This window comes from Rattus norvegicus, chromosome 13, assembly GCF_036323735.1.
Source record: "Rattus norvegicus strain BN/NHsdMcwi chromosome 13, GRCr8, whole genome shotgun sequence".
Lineage (NCBI taxonomy): Eukaryota > Metazoa > Chordata > Mammalia > Rodentia > Muridae > Rattus > Rattus norvegicus.
Window position 1 is genome coordinate 67,886,708 of NC_086031.1, and position 15,261 is coordinate 67,901,968.

The 15,261-nt window shown below is 43.8% G+C and overlaps 1 protein-coding gene across 2 annotated transcripts in view; it reads right to left on the bottom strand.

The window, feature by feature from the left end:
• Positions 1-7,987, bottom strand: part of Lamc2 (laminin subunit gamma 2) — a 59,496-nt gene extending 51,509 nt beyond the window's left edge. The window contains 2 exon segments of one of the 2 annotated variants that reach the window (NM_001100640.2): positions 7,493-7,692; positions 7,844-7,987. In NM_001100640.2, the coding sequence (NP_001094110.1) occupies positions 7,493-7,571 (79 nt within the window). In that variant the 5' untranslated portion in view covers positions 7,572-7,692; positions 7,844-7,987. 2 annotated transcript variants of the gene reach the window in all.
• Between the last annotated feature and the right edge of the window lie 7,274 nt (positions 7,988-15,261).

Sequence of the window (15,261 nt, forward strand, 5' to 3'; positions counted from 1 at the left end):
GGTAAATGCAGATTAAGTTGAAAATATTTTCTCCCTTTACAGTTAAAGAGACAACACCTGCCACAGGCTGCCTGAAGTACAAGAGCAGTGATCAAAGGTGTCCTTTCAGTAGCGCTCTTTTCTAATGTGCTCTTAAATGCATTTTTACAAATATCCAAAACACACATCCTTATGAAATTCCAAAGCAAAATACACCTGACACTTGTCATTTGGTATGAACTGCATCAGAATCTTTGATCCTGTCTGAACTCAGACTTTCAGATCGGAGATCCTTAAGATGAAAACATTGCCTTCTATCATGCTCGAGTGTGATAATGAGATGTTCACAAAGACTTCCTTGTTTTGAAATCTCCTCTGCGAGACATCTCTTTCTGAAATCTGAATAAATATTCAATCTAAGTAAATGAAACAAAGTATGACTATTTCAGCCTTCAAACTTGTCTTGAACTTTATGGCTTAGTGCGTGAATGTCTGTTTCCAGTTTAAATCCCTTTAAAGAATGATACAATTTAGCTTATAGCTAGAATACATGTATTTCCCTCTCCAAGAGATCTTTAATTGAATTCCATTTTTTTCTCTCTCTCTTCCACCTTTTTCCCCCAGTTGCATTTTAAGCCAGCATAGCCTGGACTATGTCCCTTACTTGAGCCATGTGCTATCCGTGGAGTGTGGTTAAGGCCACCGTAGGACACAGAGGATGGACAGGGCTTGACTGTCCTATCTCTCCAGCAATCCTGAATGGACAGAATATGAATAAGTCTTTTCAACTGTAAACAGTCCACAGTGGCCAAGAGACAATGAGCTGCCTGTTGCCATACTCTTCTCTTGGATAATTATGAGACAAGAAGGTTCCTACCTTCACTATCAGAGCATTACACGAATTGTTACAACCTAGGCTGGAATCATGAGTGTGGCCTGCAGGTGACTCAGCCTGGTGACCTGGGGTTCTTACCTGGGGTGCTTCCCATAACACCTCACAAGGACACCAGGGCCCAGGCTGACAAAAATTTCCCCTAAATCCCTTATTGATTATTATTATTTTTTTTTTTTTGGTTCTTTTTTTCCCGGAGCTGGGGACCGAACCCAGGGCCTTGCACTTCCTAGGTAAGCGCTCTACCACTGAGCTAAATCCCCAGCCCCATTGATTATTTTTTGAGTAATGAGTTTTCATACATAAATATCTACAGTTTCTGTCTATCACTAACTACATCACTTTACATATAAGCACATACAAGTAAGTATGTGTCTTCTATGCACTGTTACTGACACTTGTCAGTTTTATCAAGAGAATGGCTGTCATTATTGTGCATAAAGTGCATTTGTGAGAATCCTACTTGAAAAATCCAAACTTGTGTTGCTTGAAGTCAGAAGACTCAATTAATGGGCTCTTAGGGGCTCAACTACATGAATACACCCACCAAGGGAAGCAACAAATAGATGAAGAGAATGGACCACATATGCTCCGCCAGGCAGTGGAAGCAACAAGTCCTATATGTCAGTGGGGTGAGCATGTTGCGTCTCCACTTCTGCTTCCTTCTCACGTGAGCTGTGGCCTTGCCTTCGGTCTCCATGGAGCTCAGAAGGCAAAGATTCCTACCACGTCCTGGATGAGGCAAGAGCACAGGTTAGGATCAACACAGGATCCATTGTTATGGGAGAGAAGATCAAGCTAAGATGAGAAAGGGTCTTCAAACATTGTGAATGCACTTTTACCAAAACCAAAGTGAGTGGTGAACAAAGGACCCCAGGTACTCACATGGAGCACAGACATACATGCAGATGAAGCACCCATACACATAAAGTAAAATAAAATAAAAATGTTATGCGTGTGTATGTATGCCATGTGTGTGCAGGTGTCCTCAAAGACCAGAAGAGGGCATTGGATCCCTTAGAGTCATGGACAGTTGTTAAGCAACCTGACATGGATTCTGGGAACTAAACTCAGGTCCTCTGGAAGAACAACTCCTGCTCTTAACCCTGCACCATGTCTCCAGCCACTGAAATCCATTTAAAGGAACGTATACAACAAGACAAGAAATAAGAGACTGAGAGATGACTCCGTGGTTAAGAGCACTGGCTGCTCTTCCAGAGAACCTGGGTTTAGTTCCCAGCAACCACACTGGGTGGCTCACAATCACCCATAACTCCAGCTCCAGGAGATCAAGCCCCCTTTTCTCCACTCCACACAAGTACATGGCATACAGTCACACAGACATACAGATACACGCGTGCACGCACACACACACACACACACACACACACACACACAAATAAAACAAAATATTTTTAAAAGCTTCCATAATCCCCTCTTATGACTAAAAAGATATATGAATATATACATATATATACATATGTATGAGATAGATAGAAGGATAGATAGGTAGATAGATAGATACATAGATAGATACATAGATAGATACATAGATAGATACATAGATAGATACATAGATAGATACATAGATAGTTTGGGAAGTTGTTTTTGTTTTTTAAAAAATGAGAGATAAGTCAAGGATATTATATTGGGAATTAAACATTCATATACAAGTGAATCCTGACCCTGTTACTAACTTTAGGGTTCTAGCTAAGGCAATCTTCGGTCCTCAGCTTCCCAGGCTTACATGTATTCTTCTTGTTGAACCCAGCTTGGCTATGGGATCCAGGCAGTGATTTTACCTCCCTGATTATCAGCATCCTCTCTTATAAAACAAGAGGTTGCATAGAGGCCTCTTAGGGCCATTCTCATTCAGTGCTGTGGGACTACTAAGCAACGTTGCTTCAAAATGAATGGAGTTCCTACTTCAGCGCTGCCCTGCATTGGACAGGGATAAGCATAGAGCTCTAGGAAACAATGGAGATGTGTAAGCCTTTGTTATAAGAAGTCTTCCACATAAAGTGAGGCCCAGTGTTTAGGCAATCTGTCCAGTTTTGAGTTCGTTGTGGGAAGTGATTTGGATGCAATTTGATTTTCTTTTCCAACATGGAAATTCATATTCACATGATAAATAAAACTAATCTAGACAAGACACAGCTGAGGTTCTGTAATAGGTCTGCTGTGCCCGAGGAAGGCTGAGACACAGACCCTTGGCTCCGTGGTCTCCACCTCTCCTCCTCCCATGACACAGAGGGGGAAGACTCCAGCCATGTGCTGGCTGCTGTTGGAGGAACAGTCACCACACTCTTCTTCTTTCACAGATGTGCTGTGAAGAAGCATATGTTTGTTCAGCAGGGAGGGATGGCTTCAGACAGATAGTCACCTACAAGCACCGAAAAAGACAGCTTTTGGCTTTGGAAGTGATTCAAACATTACATCATCTATCTGGGGCTTTTGTTAGAACATAGCCCCAGGAATGCCTCGGTAATCTGCTAAGCTTCATTGGTGACTAAATTAGAGAATTCCAGAATCTTGGGGCTCCTGGTTCTGCATTGCTCTGAGATGATTCAGGTCTTGTCCCTTACCTTGCAAATTTCCCCAGGAGAAGAACAAACATCAGTATGGTCAAGCTACTGAGGATTTAAACAGGAAACATATTCCCAGAATCGCCTCAGTGTGGTAATTTCATATCCTGACTTTCCCATAAATACGATCACAAGTCAACAGTTTCATCAACAGCAAGAACTAAATCAACTGCCTCAGCTTAGGACGTCAGATGAACGTCCCCAGAGGACTCCCCAGCTCACACTGCACCCCAGTTCTCTATTTGTGTTTATTGTATGTATATGGACTTTTCAATGTACCAAAAATGATTCCTGCACAGAGCAGTGTCACATTTAAGTCCTTCAAAAAAAAAAATCTTACATACTACCTTCTCAAGGAGTTAAGTGTTTCTGGGGAAGGCATTAAGCTAAAATGACCTCACTCTGTATACTGGATACTTACCACTAAGAAAAATGCCAAGTCGTCTAACACAACACCTTGGTCCCTTATCTTACAATCATGAGTGTTGGAAGCCATCACAGATAAGTTCGAGGTGACTGAGATCTGAAGATCACAACGTGCTCCAGAAATACTTAAATCCTTTAACCGCTTTAAAAACCCACTGCTTTCAACTGACAACTGAAAGAGATTCAAAGCTGGGCACAGTAGCTCAGAGCTAGACCCTCAGCACTCAGAGGATGGAGGCAAACAGGTTTCCTGGACCACACTGGGAAGCCCCTAGCCACACCTCCTCAAAGAAAGGTTCAATGGAATCGCATTGCAAGGCATCTGAAGTAAGAAACTGTGTGGAAGTGGCTTTAAGAAGACAAGCATCTCGATTCTGAGGTTGAGTGGAAATTACCTCACGAATGCAATGATTTCATGAAAGACAAATCAAAAGTCTATCACTTTGTACGTTATATGACTTTAAATATAGTCATGTGACTCATTGAGTTAAACACAAAGAGACAGATGGTTACTACATACGTGCCACTAAATGTTTTCGGAATCAAGCTGGCCAGAACATTTTTGGGAGGAAGAGATGAGAGATTCAACTTCCGTCAGAAAGTTCAAGGCCACCTTCCATGTTTTGGGCATGTTCTAGGGAGCAGTGGGTTTAATAAATCAGTATGTGATGTGTTCTGGTGAGCAATGAACAGCAAGGAGGGCTGGCCAACATGAGAGTCAGGGTTGAAATTCTAATCTGGTTTAGGTTTTTGTCTAATGTTTTACCTTCGTTGTTTGGTAAATCCTGGAGCAGGTGGGCCTAAACAGGATGGATACTTAGGACCTTTCTTGGGCTACTGAGATGAAAGAGAAGCCCTGGAAGTCCCTAGAGATACAATGTAACAGGGCCTCACAGGTTTATCAGGCACTTAGTGGGTCACAGAGTTCTTTAGATTGTACCTTTGAGTTTCTGTAGCCTCTTTCTCCTGGGGTGTTGCATACCATCCTCTCTCCCTTGGATTATCACAGTGGCCTTTTATTTGACCTTTCTCACTTGACTCCATCCTCTGAGCCCTGCAGTGGCATCCTTAAAACATGAACACACTCAACCATTCCTGCCCGCTAACTCTGCAACATTTCTTTGCTTACAAGGGGCCATCCTAGATATACAGCCCACAGCATACAGCTCTTCATAACCAGATTCACAGCTACTTTTCTATCATGCTCCTCTCGGCATCTTGAGCCATACCTCCCCCAGAGATATGGTCCAGACCTTTGGAGACACAGGCCACAGTCTCTTGTCAAGGTGTGGTAAGTGTTTCTTACTCATTGCTGGGCATCTGAATTCACAGTACCTGTACTCCAGACTCTCTAAAGAAGTGTGGATGAATCCAGCTGTGCAAGGCAGCTCATATGAACCTTCCTTTCTCCAAGTCTTCAAGCATGCTGACAACTAACGTTTTCATTTAGCAGATGACGAATCAGACTCCAAGCAGTTGAGGAGCCTGGAAAGTTACTAAGAATACTGTGACGGTTTGAACAAGGATGACCTCCATAGGTTCATATATTTGACTGTTTGGTCACCAGTTGATGGACTATTTGGGAAGGATTAGGGAGCGTGGCCTTGTTGGAGGAGGTGTGTCACTGGGGGTGACTTTGAGCTTTCAAAACCTCTGAGCCAAGCCTAATTTCTTTCTCTGCATGTTGCCTACTGACCAGGATGTCAACTCTCAGCTACTGTACCCTGCCAGGATGACAATGGACTCACCCTCTGAAACTGCAAGCCCGCCCCAATTAAATGCTTTCTTTATAAGCTGTCTTGGTCATGGGGTCTCTTCACAGCAATAGAACAGTGACTAAGGCAGGCATTAACAAGTAAATAAACCAGAAAAATTTTGCCAGGTCAGGCTAACTGGAAAGGCAGTGTTTTGGCTGAGACCAACCCTGTAAGTCTCGGTAATTATATCTTAACCATAATTTCACCTGCAAGAAACAACCAGGAAGCAACATCACGACTTCAGACTTTCACAGCCCACAGTATCCTTGGATACAGGCCACTTTGGATTAGGACAGATATACTTTTAGCCCAACTCCTAGTATGTCACAGTATGGAATGAATGGGAAAAAAATGAATGATTTACCATAATGACATAGTCTCATTTGCCTCCCCAAATAAAGCTGTTTGAGGAGAGAACTTGGTATCTGAAGCAATCTGTCTCTAAGGAAGGGGAAAGTGCAAAAATGAGTCTATCCAGCACTTCTGACTTTGTGTCTGGATGGGCTGCGTGGGTACAAAGTCTGCTGTTGAATCTGACTTTGGTAAACAATTTATGCCATCCTTTTAGATTCGTTTTTGTTATCTAATACCAACACACACATATGTATTTAATTATAGCCAAGAGGCAAATTGCTGTAATAATTACCTATTTTGATATATATACACACATATATACATATATATATACATATACATATATATAAATTACTTTTATAATGAGGTCAAAAAAGCTAAGAACACCTGGATCAAAGGTTCTGCCACTGCTTGGGTGGCCTTGTGCAACTTTTCAATCAAAGGAGTCTTAGTTGCTGATCTATACACAGTTACTTTTAATTCTAATATTCAGAGACTGTTTTCACTCTCAGAATGTTTTCTACCAGGTTTCAACTAGTTTATCCTGACTCACGGGGAGCCTACCCTTCATGACTACGTTCACATGCTTTTTGTAAAAGATTCATTTCACATATCTAAAGTACACAACAGGTTTTGATCCGACTAGTGCAAAGGTTACTGTGGTCAAGAAGATGAACGTGATATGTCTATCCTTCCACAGATACCCCTTTTTGGTGACAATTTTGCATGATCGATGCACTGTGACCTCGGATCCATGGCAGTGGTGACTAGAATGCCACGGAGTTCAGGAAGCAACAATAAACCTGAATGTGAAAAGTCGTGTGATCAGAGGAAAGAGCCTCTGCTAAATGACAGGGAAACCCCGCACTATGTGTCATCATAGTTGACAGGGCACATGTACACGAAAAACAGTCGCTAGGTTCTCACAATGTTTTGTTTGCATGAACTTAACTCCTCACTCAGGACAGCCACCGGGTACTCTCTCAGTAAGAGTAAATGATACTTGAGGTTTGAGTCCAATAAATACATGGAAGGTGAAACTTGTAAAAAGTAACACTTGCAGTTTTGGGTATTACCAAAACGCTTAAAGTTCACGCTCTATCTCAAAAATACAACACGGATAACAAGGGGATTAAGGAAGTTCTGTTTTTAGTCTGCGTGGTGCTGCCGGGCATGGTAAATTACAGGGACAGTTTAAAGACTAGCATGTTACTGATTGATCGTGTGTGGAGGGGTCCCCTAGTGCCAAAGAAAAGAAAGGGAGGAAATTGAAAGAGGAATGGCTTTAGGGCGAGGAAACCCTTGGCTGGCACAACCCAACAGCTTCGAGTTTTTATCTCCAGGGGCTTTATGGGAAAACTGTCACTTTAGAGTGACTCTGAAGGAGCCCCAGGTAGGGAGATGGGCGCCCTGCAGAGATCCAGGTGAATTCAACCACCATCACCATCACCATCACCAGGGAAGGGCAAGTTGGCCTGAGGCGCGGTGGGAGCACTCACCTTCTCTCCTGGAGGTGGCCTGGGCTGCTGGCAGCAGGAGCGCGACCCCGAGGCAGCAGCTGAGCCAGAGCGCAGGCATGGCCGGGCCGCGCTCGGTCGCTGCCGCTGCGGGTGCCTGCCGGGCGCCGGAGTCTTCGCCCCGCTGTGCCTTCCTTTTACCTCGATCAGGTGTTTTATCGACTCTTCTACCTGACTCAGTCCTGACAGGAAGAGAGTTGGTGTTTCGGGGCGTGACTCACCTGTGAACAAGGAGGACCCAACCCTCCGAGGCAGACAAACACTCAGCGCACGCCGAGCAGTAAACCCGCTCACTGCGGCCCGGGCTCCCCCCTCCGCAACCGGGGCGCACACCTGGCCCCGCCGAGGGCGTGGTGCAGAGGCTGCGGTCTAGAGATCCTTCTGGAATGTACCACATCCTCCCCCCCCCCCCGCACCCCTTTACACACAGCCGTTCTCTCCCGGGGTGGTCCTGGAGGGAACTCAGGGTGATAGACATCAGCCACCTCTTCCTCAAACCAGGGTGGAGAGAGGACACGGATGCTGATCTCGGTCACAGTCGGAAGCCCCCTCCACTCTGGTCTAAAACACAGAGAGGCAAATTAACCAGACTGAGGGACCCAACAAGATCCTCTTCACTCTCAGGGCAACTTTAATTCTGAGCTGCAGCAGGTATTTTATTCACACCTAAACACACACACACACACACACACACACACACACACACACACACACACACACACACTCTACCACCAGGGTGACCCAAAGATTCTTTCCTGGGTCTACCTACCCCCTTAACCTTGAGATAGCAAACTCATTAAATTACTAACAGTTTGCAGGCCAGCCTCCAAAGAGCTAGTTCACAGTTGGTAGTCAACAAGCCTTCTGTTCATAAGGGAAAAAGGACCATGATTTCCTAGTCTTTTAACATCTTAGAGCATATTTTGTCATGCCATTCACTCTGGCCCCGCTGGAGCGACGTTAAGAGGAACGGTACCAGTCAAGTCCATGTGCTAGCCGAGGTGAGTAACACCAAGTGGGGGAGGGGAGGCAATCTTGGCCTATCCTACACCGTCCTGGGAACTTCTCCTAAGGTGAATAATTCAGAAGTGACTGTCAGAGAAGGCTTTCCAATCCTGCTAGAGATTTAAGATTTACTAGTATTTCTATAGACACAATGTATCCACCACAACCAATAAACACTCCCTTTTCCCATGGTAAGGACAGCAAAGGCCCTCAATAAATACCTAGTCAGTGACTAAATGAATGACGGTACTGTAGATAGCTCTGCAGCCAACACTCTAAGATAACTAACAATGTAAGCCATGCATATTGTCAGAGGGTGTGAGAATTCCCATTTCTAAGTAGTAGTGACCAGTGTAGGCTGACCGGGAGAGATGTGTCTGGCTTTGTATAGAACATAGAGTCCGAAGTAGATGCCTGGTTCTAACCAGGAAGTGGGTAAAGCACTGAAGAACAACAGAAGCAAGATGGGCTACTACAGACAGGCTGACATCTCTAAAATCTAGCGCAAAATGAACGATAGAACGGGCATTCTAATTCTCTTAACCTAGACTTAACTCTCTTCTACTCCGTCCAAATAATGTGAAGATCCTTCTCACTCAAAATCGGTGTCCAGCTACTGCTAACGCTACAGTTCCCTGAGATCAGGCATCTACAATTTTGTTTCTTCCAGTAGCTGCTGCGTGGTGGAGAGAGAGAGTGAGACAGAGAGACAGAGACAGAGAGACAGAGACAGAGAGACAGAGACAGAGAGACAGAGACAGAGAGAGACAGAGACAGAGAGAGACAGAGACAAAAAGAGAGAGAGAGACAGAGACAGACAGAGAGACAAACAGAGAGAGACAGAGACAGACAGAGACACAAAGAGAGAGAGAGAGAGAGAGAGAGAGAGAGAGACAGAGCACGCATTTCTGAGTGTCATGAACCTTGCATATCTACCACCCACTGACTGAAAATATTGACCAAGTCCACAGTGCTGGAGGAACAGGGCATAGCGCCCTGCAAAATAAAATCTTAAAGACAAAATTTGGTTTTTAGCACAGATTCCACTGTCTACCATGTCTCAACTGTTTTCATTTTCGTCTGCTGCCATCTTTACGGTGATAATAATCGTAAGAGAGGGACCTATCTGTCATTTACTGCTGTAAGTCTGGTATGCACAGTAGCCCTTTTAACAGTCAATAGAATTTTAACCCTGTGAATGAGATATACTACCGGTGTCCCCATGCTACAGGCCAGGAAAGGTTAGGTAAGACACTAAGAATGGCAAAGCCAAGACGGAAAGCCAGTCAAGCGGGCTCCACACAGCTCACTGCACTTTGATAGTCAGATTAAAAAGTGCGGCAGAGAAAAGTAAGCTCCCAACACTGGATGAGCTAAGTGCAAGCAAAGGTTAGTTATCGAAAGCCATCATAGCGTGGCCAACAGCCATCAGGGCATGGCCAAGACTGTGGACTCTTGGCATTCATCCAGGGAGCCAAGCTAACTTGCATTTTTCAACATATATCCAGCTCTCTGCCCTCCCCACTTTCCCTGGCTGGCCTCGAACTCACTGTATAAGGAAGGATACCCTTTAGTTCCTATGCCTCTGCCTCAGTCTCCTCCTAGGATTATAGGCGCGGTCCACCACACACTCCTCAAGCTGGAAATCCCATGCACAGGTGTGCTTGCCTAAACTTCAGTGTTAGAGCTTCATTTAAGGTGGACTGAGGTCTTATGTTTCAAGCAAAATGTTGAGATGATAGATTACCCTGTATTTCTATGATTAAGCTTAATATGTGACCTTTCAAAAAGGCAACAAAATGTATTTGATTTTCTGTTTGACACAAATCTGTATTTTTTTTTTCAAATCCAGACAGAAGCCAAAGTGACGATACCCCTCTGCTATAGAAAAGAATAAACTATCAACCCATAGCATGCCGCAGATGACTCTCAGTGCTGTACCAAGCAAAAAAAGAACAGACACAAAAGAAGAGAACCTATGCCATTCTATTTGTAGAAACTGTAAACTTTACAAGTCAAGAAAGTAGATTATAGCTTTCTTGAGTGTCATTTAGGGGATAAGAGAAATAGTCTGAAATATGATTACAGTCCAAAGTATTGCGAGGCCTCCAGGGATAGCTCGGTTGGTAACGTGCTTGCAAGCACGAGGACCTGAGTTCAATTCCCAGAACCTCCATCGAAAAACAAAACAAAAGTGGACCTGGTGGCACACACTTGCCATCCCGATGCTGGAAGGTAGAAGCGGGCAGATCCCTGGGACTCTCTGACCTGCTAACCAAGGTAAATGGGCGAGCTCTAGGTAAGTGAGAGATCCTATCTCAAAACACAAAATAACTGGCACCTGATCGGTGATATCCAAGGTCATCCTCTGGCCTCCACATTTGAATACACTGACACACACCACACACGTATCCGACCACACGTGAACATTCAAGCACATACATGTGGGTAATATAATTGTATACCTAACATCAGTAAGTTTGGCTTGCTTGTTGAATTAATTAATTGTGGCTGTACTGAGGATGAAACATGTATGGCAAATGTTCTCCCCAGTGGCTATCTAGCCTGTGCTTCAAAAGTTGGTAAACTTAATAGTATGTAAATTATGTGTCAGTAAAGTGGTATTAAGGGGGTGGAGCTAGAGAGATAACTTCCTGACATTGTAGAGGACCCAAGTTTGGTTCCCTGCATCACATCAGGCCATTTGTAACCAACTCCAGGGAGGTGACACCACTGGCCTCCTCTGGCACTGACACCCACTCACACAGAGACACACATGGATACAGACACCAGATTAAAAATAAAAATGAAATAAGGCTACTTTAAAGGAAGGGGGGTCTCAAAAGGCTGTATTTGCACATTAAGATGAGATTGCGGTCAAATGCGCCGGAGCAAAGCCACTGCCAGAAACAGATCAGCAAATTTATGAGACGTGGTGAAGCCAGCTCCAATGCTCTGAGGAGCTCAAACCTGCCGTCTTAGTCCTTGTGGCGGAAATGGCGTCTGGGAATATCAGGGGGACCCCTCTTCCGGTTCGTTTTGGTGATCTCTAACGGTAGGCATGCCTCTCTAGAATATTTGCTTACAGGTACGAATTTCAAACCCAGCTTGTACTCTCCTTTCTGGACGTTGCCTTTTAGATCTTCGTGTTCCCAAAGCCGCCCCCTTCACTTGTGTCTGTCCAGCCAGAGTACCGGAAGGTTCTGGGGCATTCCCATTGGGCGTGGCCCGCACAGCAGAGCCCTGGAAGTCCCCTTTGTCTGTTGTTGCGTTTTCAATTCAGCAGTCACCCAAGGCAATTTTTACAATGCTGTGTAAATCATTTTACAGAACTGTCACCTCTCCAAGACCCTGGAGCCCCAAATAGAATTACAAGTGACATGTTGATTTTTGCCTCCGGTTCCATTATTACCTTAGCTAACTTTCCGAAGGAATGCCTGGCATGTCACCGGCTTTTAGACTCACTTATGATAAAAAAAAAACACTGAAGCACCGGCTATTAACTTGCCAGCTATAGAGACAGACTTGTGGGCCCCAATTCCCTGCCTTCCAAAAAGTCTCCCCCAGGAAGTTCTAATTATATCACCATTCAAATTAAAATTTCAAATATAAAACCACAGAGGTTAGGAGAAAAAAAATAAAGAAAACCAAACTAGTTCTGGCTTTGTTCTTAATGGGGAAAGGAAAGTGCCCTTAAATGGAAATGGTTCAGTGTTTCCTGGATCGGCTGCATAAATTCTCCAAGGTTGGCTGGACTCCAGGGAGCCATACTCCCTCCAGCAGAACCCCAGCTGAAGTGGCATAACTCCACGGTGTGCAGCAGCACACGCTAAGAGCCCTCGGCAGGTTTTCAGAGCTCCTGAGAAGCCGGAGCAGAGCCTGGGGGAGCTGACACTTTGTGTGAGGTTGGCTAGTGGTACATTTAGCCAGGGGAAGTGGTAGCAAATCAACACACACACACACACACACACACACACACACACACACACAGACAAATATCAACATGTACACACCAACACGTACACACCACACACACTATACATACATCATACTTCACACACACCACACACATACCACACTGCGCACACATTCACCCACCACAGTACACACACAACACACACACACATGCAACTCACACACCACACTTCACACACACCACACACATACACATATGCACATGACATACACCAGACACATACATACACACCACACCATATATACACCACACACCACACACCACACACCACACCACACACATACACATACACACCACCTTATTTGCATTTTTTCTGAAGTAAACATTCATTTTCAGTACACCTAATGAGGAGACATGGAAAGGCTCATTTAGGAAAAGACAAAACAGACAAAGAAGACGAAACCAAACAAGAAGGTGAGCATATTCCTGGAGAGAGGCACTGAGTAGACGTTACACAACAGATATTAACACTTCCTCTAATGTCTTTCTATCTGTGCCTCAGACACAGATTTGAAAGACAGCCAAAGACCCCACTTGGGTGACACTCCCTCCTGTGCTGTCAGGGTGTGTGTGTGTGTGTGTGTGTGTGTGTGTGTGTGTGTGTGTGTAGTCAGGGCTGAAGGTGGAAAGGATGTTTCTAAACACACTTGTAAATTTAAGCAGACAGCATTTTCACCTTAATCACTTGAGCGATTAAGTCTGACACACGCTGTTACAGTTAGACCCCAATCTTCTGTCTTAAATAAAACACTGGGCACAGCAGTGATGTTGACAGTTGTGACAAGGCCAGCCAGACTGTACTGGATGCTGACATGCCCAGAGCCGGCACAGGTGTGAAGGAGTGTGCTCCTGGCCACCATCCCCACAAAGCAGGTGCTATTAATATTCCCAGTGTGAGGTGTCAGTCTTCCTCATAGATCCACACCAGTACCACGCTCAGGAGCAATGCCTCTCAACCGGTGGGTCGCAACTACTTTGGAGGTTGAACAAACCTTTCACAGAGGTTGCCTAAGACCATTGGAAAAAAGATATTATTTAGATTATGGTTCCTAAAAGTAACAAAACAATAGTTATGAAGTAGCAACAAAAATAATTGTATGGTTGTGGGGTCACCACCACATGAGGAGCTGGATTAAAGGGCTGCAGCGCTGGGAAGGTTGAGCATGGCTGCTTTGGAGTTATTATTAGGTTGCAATATTAAAACAATTCAGTCTTTCACTGGGTAAATCTACCTTTCCGTAACAACCAAAAATTAAATTACGTAGCAAGGAAAACAAGAAATGCCTAATCTTTATTACATGCATGATATTCTATAGCAATTCTTCTCCCCAAAATCAACAATAAGCAAGATTTGTCTACGGGGGGTACATTTTCCTTCCCACATTACCTCCCGTCACTCTTCCACTATGGATAACGCCTTTTCAGCTCACCCAATCAGGTCGTGCGTGGTTCTCTCTGAGTCTGATATCTTAATCTAGACGTAAGAGGCCTGTATTTAAATAACTCCACTTAACTCCTTAGGATAACTGGAAGCTATTTTTAGCACAGTTGGAAAGAGCCTCCAGTCTGAAAGAGCTCACGGATTTGGTAGCTATATCATGGGGTGCAACTTTTCCCAGGCTGGGCTGCACAGAAATCCCCAAACATTCCCAGGTGTTTTTTTTTTTTTTTTTCCAGGAAGCCTAACAGAAGCCTGGATCTGATTTGGGTTCAAAGGTGAAACTGCCCAACTGCACTGCAGAGAGCGACAATCAGAGACTCTAGAGATCCTTTTCTCCCTTAAAATTTTCTCCCAGCCTCAATTTGTCTATTTAGATGAATTCTTAAGAAACGCAACTAAGTCAGTGATTCCAGTGACTTAAACGGAAGCGATGCATTTGCTGGAGGACTTGGTTCTTTTAGGGAAATACATTGTAGGCTTGAGTGATTTGGACAACTGTTTTAATGGTTTGATTTTTTGCTGTATGAAGCTCTGGGTGTCTCTGCTTAGAGCCCTCTATTAACATAGCCCTAGAAGTTACTTAATTAATCTTTTATTTTCTATTTTTATTATTTTATGTGTATATGAGGGTTTTGTTTGCATACCTTTAAGCCCTACGTCTCTACCATGAAGCCTTCCTGTAAGTAAGCCTTCGGGGTCATCTGTTAGAATGAATGGACTATCCATGGTTAGTGTTTGTTTTACAAAGCCGGAATCACTCACGTTTCTTCAGTTCAGGTTAAACATTAATGTGGTGTGGGAAATTATATTTTATCTAAATTACTCCTTAAGAATGTTAGGAACACAACCGAGTTAATACTATACAGATTTGACCTTATTTAAGGAAAAACTAATTTTTTTTTAGTTTTTGAGTTTTTTTCTAAAGCCCAAGCTTTCCTATTTTAAGTAAAATAAAATGTAAATACATTTTTTAAGTAAAAAAAAATAAAATAAAATGAACACATGTGTTTTTCTAGTGAAGGGAGATTTAAATAAATATAAAAGGATGATGTGAAACTAAAATAAGAATGGTGTGGAAAAAGTATTCTTCGAAATGAGATGACGCTTAAAAAAAATACTGCCTTATGCTTAGAGTGTAAAGGTTGCGAAGCACTCAGGACGGAGGAGCAGGGGGCAGTTCAAAGCCAACCTCTGGTGTGTAGAGAGTTCAAGGACAGCCTGTGCTACAAAAACAAATAAATAAATCAGATTGCTTGGGATGAGACGTGAGACCTTCCCTGAAGACTCAGAGAGAGGGGACAGGGGAGAAAAGACAGGGAGAAGGGACAG